The sequence below is a fragment of the Rhodamnia argentea genome, chromosome 9 (genome assembly GCF_020921035.1).
Source record: "Rhodamnia argentea isolate NSW1041297 chromosome 9, ASM2092103v1, whole genome shotgun sequence".
In the NCBI taxonomy this organism is placed as follows: Eukaryota; Viridiplantae; Streptophyta; class Magnoliopsida; order Myrtales; family Myrtaceae; genus Rhodamnia; species Rhodamnia argentea.
In genome coordinates this window covers 15807367-15820314 of record NC_063158.1, presented here as the reverse complement: position 1 = coordinate 15820314, position 12948 = coordinate 15807367, and the positions used below count along the sequence as shown (strand labels likewise).

Genomic DNA, 12948 nt, shown 5'->3' with positions numbered 1-12948 from the left:
TCTCATTAGTATTCATCCAAACGCAAGCAATATAAAACACGCACTCCATAAAGATAAATGTACCGTATTCTACAGCATTGCCATCTTTAATGTTAAGATATTTAGACATAAGTAGTTTTCATTTCCTTATTAAACCCTTTTCGTTAGTTGATCTTTTTAGTACTCTTCATCATTTTTTCCTTAATGTAACATGCCCAAGCTTCTTTCTTTGGCCAAGCCATCTGTGACTTTCCAAGTAGGAGTTTGTGTTAGCTTTATCTAATTGCATTAGCTGTGGCTGTCATTTGCGCCGTCTATCTTCTTTTGCCACTTTGGGAAGATTTTTTTTTTATAATAAAAATCTGTTTTTGATACATTGATTTCCACGAATCGAGTCTCTTCAAATACTTTTCACGAGCCAACTATGATGAATCAATCTCTTCAAATCCCTTTCATGAGCCAATTACAATGAATCAATTAGCGTCAAATCCTTTTCATGAGCCCTAAACCATGAATTGAGTCTCTTCAATTCCTTTTCTTATGCCACATACCATGAATAGAGAGTTTTCCTCATTAAACCCTTTTCGTTAATTGGTCTTTTTAGTATTCTTTGTCATTTTTTACTTGATGTCACCAGCCTAAGCTCCTTTCTTTGGCTTCGCCATCTCTGAGTTCCATGTAAGCATTTGTGTTGGCTATATTTAACTGCATTGGCAGCGGCTATTGTTTGTGCCTTTTATTTTCTTTTGCCCCTCTAGAAGATTTTTCTTTTTTTGTCAAAATCTTGTTTTGATAAATTGATTACCATGAATTTCTTCAAATCCTTTTCATGAGTCAAATACCATATATTGATCTCTTCAAATCCTTTTCATGAGCCAATTATCATGAATCGATTCTCTTGAAATCCTTTTCATGAGCCAATTACTATGAATCAAATCTCTTCAAATCATTTTCATGAGCCATATACCATGAATCGAATATCTCCAAATCCCTTTTATGGGCCACGTACCTTCAATCGAGTCTCTTCAAATCATTTTCAAGAGCCGAGTACCATGAATCGAATATCTCCGAATCCTTTTTATGAGCCACATACCTTCAATCGAGTCTCTTCAAATCATTTTCATGAGCCAATGACAATGAATCAAGTCTCTTCAAATCCATTTCATGAGCCAATTATCATTAATCGAGGGTTTTCAAATCCTTTTCATGAGCCAAATGCCAAGAATCGAGTCTCTTCAAATCCTTTTCATAAGGCGGATACCAAGAATTGAGTCTTTAAATACCCCAAAGTATTTCTTGCCTCCTACTTAGCTTTATGAAGTTTAATTCTCATGTTTCCTTTTCTTTCTAGAGTGCGTTCATTTCCACAGCCAGCAAAATGACTATCTGGGTTGCTGGCCTTGAGCTTCAATGCAAACGAGAATGTCACTTTAACTTCATTTTTCGGAGTGCTCTTGAATATTTTTTGGGACGAATGATACGGTAAATGCACCGTGTTCCATAGCATTCTCTTGGATGTTGGTAGTGGAGATGTAATCTTGACCATTGGATCAAGAAAGAATGAACGATTATAATGGAGTGGACTCCTATATAAACAAAGGAGCTCTCTCATTTGTATCCATCCAAACTTAACCAATACAAAACACTCACTCCATAAAGATAAATGTACCGCATTCTACAGCATTCTCATCTTTAATGTTAAGATATTTAGACATAAGTAGTTTTCATTTCCTTATTAAACCCTTTTCGTTAGTCGATCTTTTTAGCACCCTTCGCCAATTTTTCCTTAATGTAACATGCTCAAGCTTCTTTCTTTGGCCAAGCCATCTCTGATTTTCCAAGTAGGAGTTTGTGTTAGCTCTATCTAACTGCATTAGCTGTGTCTGTCATTTGCTCCTTTTATTTTCTTTTGCCATTTTAGGAGGATTTTTTTTTTATAATCAATATCTGTTGTTGATACATTGATTACCATGAATCGAGTCTCTTCAAATACTTTTCATGAGCTAACTATGATGAATCAATCTCTTCAAATCCCTTTCATGAGCCAATTACAATGAATCAGTTATCGTCAAATCCTTTTCATGAGCCCCAAACCATGAATCGAGTCTCTTCAATTCCTTTTCTTAAGCCACATACCAAGAATACAGTATTTTACTCCTTAAACCCTATTTGTTAATTGGTCTTTTTAGTATTCCTTGTTATTTTTTACTTGATGTCACCCGCCTAAGCTCCTTTCCTTTGCTTTGCCATCTCTGACTTCCATGTAAGCATTTGTGTTGGCTATATTTAATTGCATTAGTAGTGGCTATTGTTTGTGCCTTTTATTTTCTTTTTCCCCTCTTGAAGAATTTTTTTTTTTTCAAAATCTGCTTTTGATAAATTGATTACTATGAATTTCTTGAAATCCTTTTCTTGAGCCAAATACCATATATTGAACTCTTCAAATCCTTTTCATGAGCCAATTATCGTGAATTGATTCTCTTGAAATCCTGTTCATTAGCCAATTACTACGAATCAACTCTCTTCAAATCATTTTCAAGAGACGGATACCATGAATCGAATATCTCCAAATCCTTTTTATGAGCCACACACCTTCAATCGAGTCTCTTCAAATCATTTTCATGAGCCAATGACAATGAATCAAGTCTCTTCAAATCCTTTCCTTGAGCCAATTATCATTAATCGAGCCTTTTCAAATACTTTTCATGAGCCGGATGAATTGAGTATCTCTAAATCCTTTTTATGAGCAAGATACCATAAATCGAGTCTCTTCAAATCCTTTTCATAAGTCGGAAACCAAGAATCAAGTCTTTAAATTCCCCAAAGTATTTCTTGCCTCCTACTCAGCTTTATGAAGTTTAATTCCCATGTTTTCTAATCTTTCTAGAGTGATTTTATTTCCACAGCTAGCGAAATGACTATCCGGGTTGTTGGCCTTAAGCTTCAATGCAAATGAGAATGTCACTTTAACTTCATTTTTCAGAGTGCTCTTGAATATTTTTTGGGATGAACGATACGGTAAATACAGCGTGTTCTATAGCATTCTCTTGGATGTTGGTAGCGGAGATGTAATCTCGACCATTGGATCAAGAAAGAATGAACGATTGTAATGTACTGGACTCCTATATAAATAGAGGAGCTCTATCATTTGTATCCTCCCAAACTCAAGCAATACAAAACGTTCACTCCATAAAGATAAATGTACCGTATTCTACAGCATTCTCATCTTTAATGTTAAGATATTTTGACATAAGTAGTTTTCATTTCCTTATTAAACCCTTTTCGTTAGTCGATCTTTTTAGTACCCTTCGTCAATTTTTCATTAATGTAACATGCCCAAGCTTCTTTTTTTGGCCAAGCCATCTATGATTTTCCAAGTAGGAGTTTATGTTAGCTCTATCTAACTGCATTAGCTGTGGCTGTCATTTGCCCCTTTTATTTTCTTTTGACAGTTTAGGAGGAATTTTTTTTTATAATCAATATCTGTTTTTGATACATTGATTACCATGAATCGAGTCTCTTCAAATACTTTTCATGAGCCAACTTTGATGAATCAATCTCTTCAAATCCCTTTCTTGAGCCAATTACAATGTATCGATTATCGTCAAATCGTTTTCATGAGCCCCAAACCATGAATCTTTCGATTTCTATATATGGAAAGTTAAAAAATCATTATATAATAATCCAGAAAAGAAATCGAAACAGAAAAAGAAAAAGGGAGGTTTGTGATGATTTTGAAATCTTTTCTACTAGGTAATCCAGTATCCTTATGCATGAAGATAATAAATTCGGTCGTTATGGTCGGACTCTATTATGGATTTCTGACCACATTCTCCATAGGGCCCTCTTATCTCTTCCTTCTCCGAGCTCGGGTTATGGAAGAAGGAGAAGAAGGAACCGAGAAGAAGGTATCAGCAACAACGGGTTTTATTGCGGGACAGCTCATGATGTTCATATCGATCTATTATGCGCCTCTGCATCTAGCATTGGATAGACCTCATACAATAACTGTCCTAGCTCTACCGTATCTTTTGTTTCATTTCTTCCGGAACAATCACAAACACTTTTTTGATTATGGATCTACTACCAGAAATTCAATGCGTAATCTTAGCATTCAATGTGTATTCCTGAATAATCTCATTTTTCAATTATTCAACCATTTCATTTTACCAAGTTCAATGTTAGCCAGATTAGTCAACATTTATATGTTTCGATGCAACAACAAGATGTTATTTGTAACAAGTAGTTTTGTTGGTTGGTTAATTGGTCACATTTTTTTCATGAAATGGGTTGAATTGGTATTAGTCTGGATACAGCAAAAGAATTCTATTCGATCGAATAAGTACCTTGTGTCAGAATTGAGAAATTCTATGGCTCGAATCTTTAGTATTCTCTTATTTATTACCTGTGTTTACTATTTAGGCAGAATACCGTCACCCATTGTTACTAAAAAATTCAAAGAAACCTCAGAAACGGAAGAAAGGGGGGAAAGCGAGGAAGAAACAGATGTAGAAATAGAAACAACTTTCGAAACGAAGGGGACGAAACAGGAACAAGAGGGATCCACCGAAGAAGATCCTTCTCCTTCCCTTTTTTCGGAAGAAAAGGAGGATCCGGACAAAATCGATGAAAGGGAAGAGATCCGAGTGAATGGAAAGGAAAAAACAAGGGATGCATTCAACTTTCAAGAGACATTCTATAAAGATAGCCAAGTTTATAAAACTTCTTATATGGATAGGAAAAAAATTAAAGAGAATTCGAAGTTAGAAATATTTAAAGAAGAACCATTTTTATTATGGTTTGAAAAAATAAGAAAGGTATTTATTAATTATTATTAAATAGAAATAGAATAAGTAAATAGAATTAAGAATTCATTTTTTTGTTGAAATAAATGAAACTTAAAAAAAATTCAAATTAAAAAAATACAAAAAGGAATAAATTAATAAAAAGATTAATACAAACAATAAATACAATAAGAGATAAGAAGAGATGCGACCGCACCCTACATATTTGATACCTTCTCCAAAAAAGAAACTTGTAAGACCAAAACCATTCGTAATTCCATCAATTACTCGTCTATCAAAAAAATGAATTAGTTCAGCTAGTCCTCTTATACCCCGAGTTAAGGATATTGTATAAAAAGCATCTATGTAACCACGATTATATGACCAATCATATATCACATTTATTATTTTGTCTCCTAAAATTCTATTAATACCTCTTTTAGAAAACGAATTTAGTAAGTTCAAATTTTGTAAAGATGAATAAATAGGCTTATATAAAAAAGACGATATAAATATTCCGAAAAAAGCTATACTGACAGAAAAACTTGCATTTGTCACAAATTCATACCAATCCACAGAATTATTTGAATTCTGATGTAAAAGGTTTATAGACGGATTTAACAATTTGGATAATATATCCAAATGAATTCCTTCTTGATTAAAAGAAAAGGGAATTCCTACGACTCCAACAAACAAAGTAAATAGAACTAATATAACCATGGAAAATAGCATAGTATTGTCCGATTCATGAGGATAAGAGAAAATATTTTGAGTACCAAAATGAGTAATAGTAATAAAGGGGTGCATCCTGTTTTTTCCATTACCACCAATTTGATATGTCTTATTCCAAAAAAAAGAAGCCCTTTGATTATTATTCATTGTTAATAAACTTAATAAACGAAAATTGTTTTTAATCGTTTTTGGTACTTCTTTTCCCCATAGAGATATTGAATGGTAGGAACTACTTTTTTGACCACTGTAATTTTGAAAATGAACATTGAAATGTCCCTCAAAAGTAAGTAAATAGATCCGAAACATATAAAATGCGGTTAATCCTGCTGTAGAACAAGCTATTATTGCGAAAATAGGTGAATACAACCAACTATCATTAAGAATTTCATCTTTGGACCAAAAACAAGCAAGTGGAGGAATACCACAAAGAGAAAGTGTACCTACTAAAAAAGCAGTTTTTGTAATTGGTACATGCTTTTTTAAACCTCCCATAAGAACCATATTCTGACTTTTATCTGGAGAATATCCAACAATAGCTTCCATTGAATGAATAATTGATCCGGATCCTAAAAACAACAATGCTTTCGAATAAGCATGAGTAATCAAATGAAATAAAGCGACTCGATAAGACCCCATACCTAGAGCTAACATCATATAACCCAATTGAGACATTGTAGAATAAGCTAAACCTCTTTTAATATCTTTTTGAGCAAGAGCTAAAGTAGCCCCTAATAATACTGTTATTATACCTATTAAGGATATGAAATTCATTATGTAAGGTATGATTATAAAAAGAGGAAGAAGTCGAGCTACAAGAAAAATGCCCGCTGCTACCATAGTAGCGGCATGGATAAGAGCCGAAATAGGAGTAGGACCTTCCATGGCATCAGGTAACCATACATGAAGGGGGAATTGTGCCGATTTAGCAACTGCACCGGCAAATAAAAGAAAGGCACACAAAGTAAGAAATAAAAAAGGAACCTCATTATTCGAAATCAAGTTATTGAATATTTGGAACAAATCCCGAAATTCAAAAGTACCGGTTATCCAATAAAGACCTAAAATTCCTAATAATAAACCAAAATCGCCTACACGATTCGTTACAAAGGCTTTTTGACAAGCAGTCGCCGCACTAGGTCGTGTGAACCAAAAACCTATTAATAGATAAGAACACATTCCAACTAATTCCCAAAAAATATAAATTTGTATCAAATTCGAACTAGTAACTAATCCCAACATGGAAGTATTGAAAAAACTCATATAAGCAAAAAATCTCAAATATCCTTGATCATGAGACATATAATTGTCACTATAAAAAAGAACCAAAATTCCAACAGTAGTAATTAATATTAACATAATAGAAGTAAGTGGATCTATTAAGTGACCGAACTCTAAAGAAAAATCATTATTAATGGTCCAAGACCATACATATTGATAGATAAAACTTCTATTTATTTCCTGAATAGATAGATAGACCGAAAGTATCATAACTATACTTAACAATAAAATACTAGGAAAAGCCCACATACGGCGAAGATTTTTTGTTGCCATTGGAAAAAGTAGAAGTCCCATTCCTATTAACATAGGAACTGGAAGTGGAATGAAGGGGATAATCCATGAATATTGATATGTATATTCCATAAAAAAACCTTTTTATTTTTAATTAATTCTTTCTAATTCACCGACTCTTATATCTTTTTATAGGTTCAATAAAAATCAAGATATGGAAAACTTAAATAGAATTTGGATTCCTAATTATTCTGAATCTTTCTTCTTTACCCAATACTTCAAAGATTCAAATCAAAAAGTTAGAATTGGTCAAATGATATGAATATGATCAAGTTACTATTTTAAAATGAAATAACACACTAATTCATTTTATTAATATTGAATATTAAGTATAAGTAAGATTTTTATGAAAATGCAGAAAAAAAATTCAATTATTATTACGATACGTATTCCGATAATTTATATCCATAGAGCAAATAATTACACCAAAATAGAGTAGTTATTACATTACTTTATTTTGATAGAAATAATAGGATGGTGCATACCAAAACTGGCCCAATAAAAAAAAAAAAAATTAGTTCGTTTATTCATAATCATTAACTAATTCATGGTAGAACTGATTATCTTTCATTCGAATAAAAGACATTTATTTTTCTTTGTAGAAAACGCTAGCATATCCCACACTTTTCTTTCAATACCAGGGAGAAGAAATAGACTTAAAAGAAAAGACAAAATTACTAAGATGACTTTTATAAAATCATATATCCTTTGATTAACTACTAGTTTAATTCGAAATTTAAAAGAAAAAAAATGTGTACTCCTTCTTTTTCTTTTGAGCTTGACCAACTAATAAAAAACTAAAGTAATTTGAGTAATTCGGAATTTTTTAGATAAGGATTGGTTTTTAAAACTTTTCGGTGTATTTTTTTACATGGATAAATATAGCACGACGAAAATAGACAGAGATATAAAAAAAAGAAAAAATGGAATTGTTTGACCAATAGATGTCTTTCACATTCAACTAGAGAAATGAATAACTTTTTCAAATTTTTCATGGCCGTTCCAAAAAAGCGTACTTCTATATCAAAAAAACGTATTCGTAAAAACATTTGGAAAAAGAAGGGATATTGGGCAGCGTTGAAAGCTTTTTCCTTAGCGAAGTCTCTTTCTACCGGGAATTCAAAAAGTTTTTTTGTGCGATAATGAAATAGTCAAACACTAGATTAAATAATCTTAATCTTAAAATGGTACTTCAAAAAAAAAAAAAAAAACGAGACAAGGTTTCACTTTTTTTTTAATATGTTTTATCCGGTGGGGATTCTTATTTTCCTCATCGGTACACTTATCCGTCATATCATAATAAATAAGAAAATAAAAAAAAATTCTTAAACAAGATGTTCAGTTCAGGCCAATATCGAATTAGTTTTATAAATCCTAAATCAAATTCTTTACAGGACGAAAAACCAACCTAAGGTCTAAGGGTTAATATAAAGCTCTACAAATAGTTAAATAAAAAAATTTGGAATGGCACACTGTACTGTGATCCATAAAAAGACTTTTTTGTTCATTGATAAAAAAGTCCATCTTAGATTCATAAAATCAGATAAATGATAAATGAATTTTAAAATTCAAAAATGAAAAACAACTTTTTTTTTGAGTTATATCTTTATCCTTGAATTGAAGTCATAACTATTTAGTTGCAAGATCTCCATTTTAGGAGAGCATAAACTACGAAAACGTCTCTGTTAAATAAAAAAGGAAACCTTCCATTTTCATTCAAAAATGAAATAAAATGATAATAAAGATTTTTATAGGAAACGCTTCAATCCATATTGAAACAAAACGAGTTCTTTCTCATCACTTTGAATGAAAAAAAAATATTGAATTGACTCCTTTAATCTCGACGATTAAAATGAAATAATAATATACTATTATTTCGAATATGCCGCTATGGTGAAATCGGTAGACACGCTGCTCTTAGGAAGCAGTGCTAGAGCATCTCGGTTCGAGTCCGAGTGGCGGCATGGCATCTTCTAAAATAAATAGAATAAGTCCTATAATAAATTTCAATTCCGTAGAATTGGTTTACCCCACTTTTTTATTTTAATTAAATTAAAACAATTTTATGATATTTTCCACTTTAGAACATATATTAAGTCATATATCCTTTTCGATCGTTTCAATTGTAATTACAATTTTTTTTATAAGCTTATCAGTCGATGAAATCGTAGGACTCTATGATTCGTCAGAAAAAGGCATGATAGCTACTTTTTTTTGTATAACAGGATTATTAGTCATTCGTTGGATTTATTCGGGACATTTCCCATTAAGTGATTTATATGAATCATTCATTTTTCTTTCATGGAGTTTCTCCATTATTCATATGGTTCCGTATTTAAAAAAACATAAAAATTATTTAAGCGCAATAACCGCGCCAAGTACTTTTTTTACCCAAGGCTTTGCTACTTCAGGTCTTTTAACTGAAATGCATCAATCCGAAATAGTAGTACCCGCTCTCCAATCCCAATGGTTAATGATGCATGTAAGTATGATGATATTGAGCTACGCAGCTCTTTTATGTGGATCATTATTATCAGTATCTTTCTTAGTCATTACATTGCGAAAAGCCATAAGGATTTTTAGTAAAAAAAACAATTTTTTAAATGAGTCATTTTCCTTTGTGGAGACCCAATACATGAATGAAAAAAGCAATGTTTTACTAAACACTTCTTTTTTTCTTCTCGAAATTATTACAGGGCTCAACCGATTCAACAATTAGATCAGTGGAGTTATCGTATTATTAGTCTCGGGTTTATCTTTTTAACCATAGGTATTCTTTCGGGAGCAGTATGGGCTAATGAGGCATGGGGGTCATATTGGAATTGGGACCCAAAGGAAACTTGGGCATTTATTACTTGGACCCTATTTGCGATTTATTTACATACTCGAACAAATAAAAATTGGGAAAGTTTCAATTGCGCAATTGTGGCTTCTATAGGCTTTCTTATAATTTGGATATGCTATTTGGGGGTCAATTTATTAGGAATAGGATTACACAGTTATGGTTCATTTAATTTACATTAAGATCGAATTAAATAAAAAAAAAAAATACCGACAAATACAAACATAGAACAAGCCTATATAAAAATAGAATATAAAAATGAGTAAAAATAGAAGATAAGAAAACTTCCTAATTCATGTAGGCTGTCGAGAACCATTTGAATCACTACAATACTTGATTCAAAAGGTTCTCATAAAGACCAAAAATATCTGTTTACAAGTCCAATTTTTTTTTTTACTTAAGAGAAAAAGACTTTTTTTTCATTGTACAACGAACAATATTAAAAATAATAATAGGATTACCTTTTTATTTTTTCTTTTATTGATGAAAACTATTGATAAAAATAATTAGATAGAATAGCTTCGACCTTGTCAACGGATAGTGAGAGAACGAAATCCGGATAAATACCAATAGCTATTATTGGTAGAAGGATCGAGATGGAAACAAATAACTCTCGCGGCCCGGAATCAAAAAAATAAGAGTTTGGAACATTAAATAACTTGTATCCATAGAACATTTGGCGTAACATAGATAATAAATAAATAGGAGTTAATATCATTCCAATTGCCATTACAAAAGTAATTAGTATTTTTGGCATTAAAAGATATTGTTGGCTGGTAATTATTCCAAAAAATACTATCAATTCTGCAAGAAAACCACTCATAACCGGTAATGCAAGGGAAGCCATTGATAAGATACTGAACATCGTGAATATTTTTGGAAGGTGGATAGCCATTCCACCCATTTCGTCGAGATAAACAAGACGTATTCTATCATAACTCGTTCCTGCCAAGAAAAAAAGAGCAGCGCCAATAAATCCATGAGAGATTATTTGTAAAATGGCTCCATTGAGTCCCGTATCAGTTATCGAGCCAATTCCAATAATTATGAAACCCATATGAGATACAGAGGAATAGGCTATTCTTTTTTTTAAATTACGTTGACCAAGAGATGTTAAAGCTGCATAGATTATTTGGATTGCGCCTACTATAATCAACCAGGGAGAAAATATAGAATGAGCATGAGGTAATAATTCCATATTGATCCGAACCAACCCATATGCTCCCATTTTTAATAAAATTCCGGCTAGAAGCATACAAGTACTATAATGTGCCTCTCCATGGGTGTCTGGTAACCATGTATGTAAGGGTATAATCGGTAATTTAACAGCAAAAGCAATAAGAAATCCAATATAGAATAGTATTTCCAGTGCCACCGGATACGATTGATTAGCTAATGTTTCCAAATTTAATGTTGGTTCGTTGGAACCATATAAACCAATACCCAGAACCCCTATTAATAGAAAAATGGAACCTCCCGCAGTGTACAAAATAAATTTTGTAGCGGAATATAGACGTTTCTTTCCCCCCCACATCGATAGAAGTAGATAAACGGGAATTAATTTTCTTTTTTTTGTCAAAATCTGGTTTTGATAAATTGATTACCATTAATTTCTTGAAATCCTTTTCTTGAGCCAAATACCATATATCGATCTCTTCAAATCCTTTTCATAAGCCAATTATCATGAATCGATTCTCTTGAAATCCTTTTCATGAGCCAATTACTATGAATCAACTCTCTTCAAATCATTTTCATTAGCCAAATACCATGAATCAAATATCTCAAAATCCCTTTTATGAGCCACGTATCTTGAATCGAGTTTCTTCAAATCATTTTCAAGAGCCAGATACCATGAATTGAATATCTCCAAATCCTTTTTATGAGCCACATACCTTCAATCGAGTCTCTTCAAATCCTTTTCATGAGCCAATGACAATGAATCAAGTCTCTTCAAATACTTTTCATGAGCCAATTCTCATTAATTGAGTCTCTTCAAATCCTTTTCATGAGCCGGATGCCAAGAATCGAGTATCTCTAAAACCTTTTTATGAGCAAGATACCATGAATCGAGTCTCTTCAATTCTTTTTCTTAAGCCACATACCATGAATAAAGTATTTTCCTCCCTAAACCCTTTTTGTTAATTGGTCCTTTTAGTATTGCTTGTTATGTTTTACTTGATGTCACCCGCCTAAGCTCCTTTCTTTGGTTTTGCCATCTCTGAGTTCCATGTAAACGTTTGTGTTGGCTATATTTAACTGCATTGGTAGTGGCTATTGTTTGTGCCTTTTATTTTCTTTTGTCCCTCTAGAAGAATTTTCTTTTTTTTGTCAAAATCTGGTTTTGATAAATTGATTACCATTAATTTCTTGAAATCCTTTTCTTGAGCCAAATACCATATATCGATCTCTTCAAATCCTTTTCATAAGCCAATTATCATGAATCGATTCTCTTGAAATCCTTTTCATGAGCCAATTACTATGAATCAACTCTCTTCAAATCATTTTCATTAGCCAAATACCATGAATCAAATATCTCAAAATCCCTTTTATGAGCCACGTATCTTGAATCGAGTTTCTTCAAATCATTTTCAAGAGCCAGATACCATGAATTGAATATCTCCAAATCCTTTTTATGAGCCACATACCTTCAATCGAGTCTCTTCAAATCCTTTTCATGAGCCAATGACAATGAATCAAGTCTCTTCAAATACTTTTCATGAGCCAATTCTCATTAATTGAGTCTCTTCAAATCCTTTTCATGAGCCAGATGCCAAGAATCGAGTATCTCTAAAACCTTTTTATGAGCAAGATACCATGAATCGAGTCTCTTCAAATCATTTTCATAAGTCGGATACCATGAATCGAGTCTCTTCAAAACGAGAATGTCACTTTAACTTCATTTTTTGGAGTGCTCTTGAATATTTTTTGGGACGAGGTAAATGCACCGTGTTCTATAGCATTCTCTTGGATGTTGGTAGTGGAGATGTAATCTCGACCATTAAATCAAGAAAGAATGAACGATTGTAATGAAATGGACTCCAA

At 32.3% G+C, this 12948-nt stretch overlaps 2 protein-coding genes across 2 annotated transcripts in view; both read left to right on the top strand.

Annotated features, from left to right (window-relative positions):
• Positions 1–12948, top strand: part of LOC115726033 (putative F-box protein At1g49610) — a 171779-nt gene that overhangs the window by 67977 nt on the left and 90854 nt on the right. The window lies entirely within an intron of this gene.
• Positions 3677–5282, top strand: LOC125316560 (putative protein TIC 214 N-terminal part). Its single transcript, XM_048285193.1, has one exon. It carries the CDS (start codon positions 3708–3710, stop codon positions 4815–4817), a length of 1110 nt encoding a protein of 369 aa, XP_048141150.1. The 5' UTR covers positions 3677–3707; the 3' UTR covers positions 4818–5282.

What these genes read in the sequence shown, in the direction of transcription:
- LOC125316560 (XM_048285193.1), top strand. Translation starts at nt 3,708, where the DNA reads ATGATTTTGAAATCTTTTCTACTAGGTAATCCAGTATCCTTATGCATG.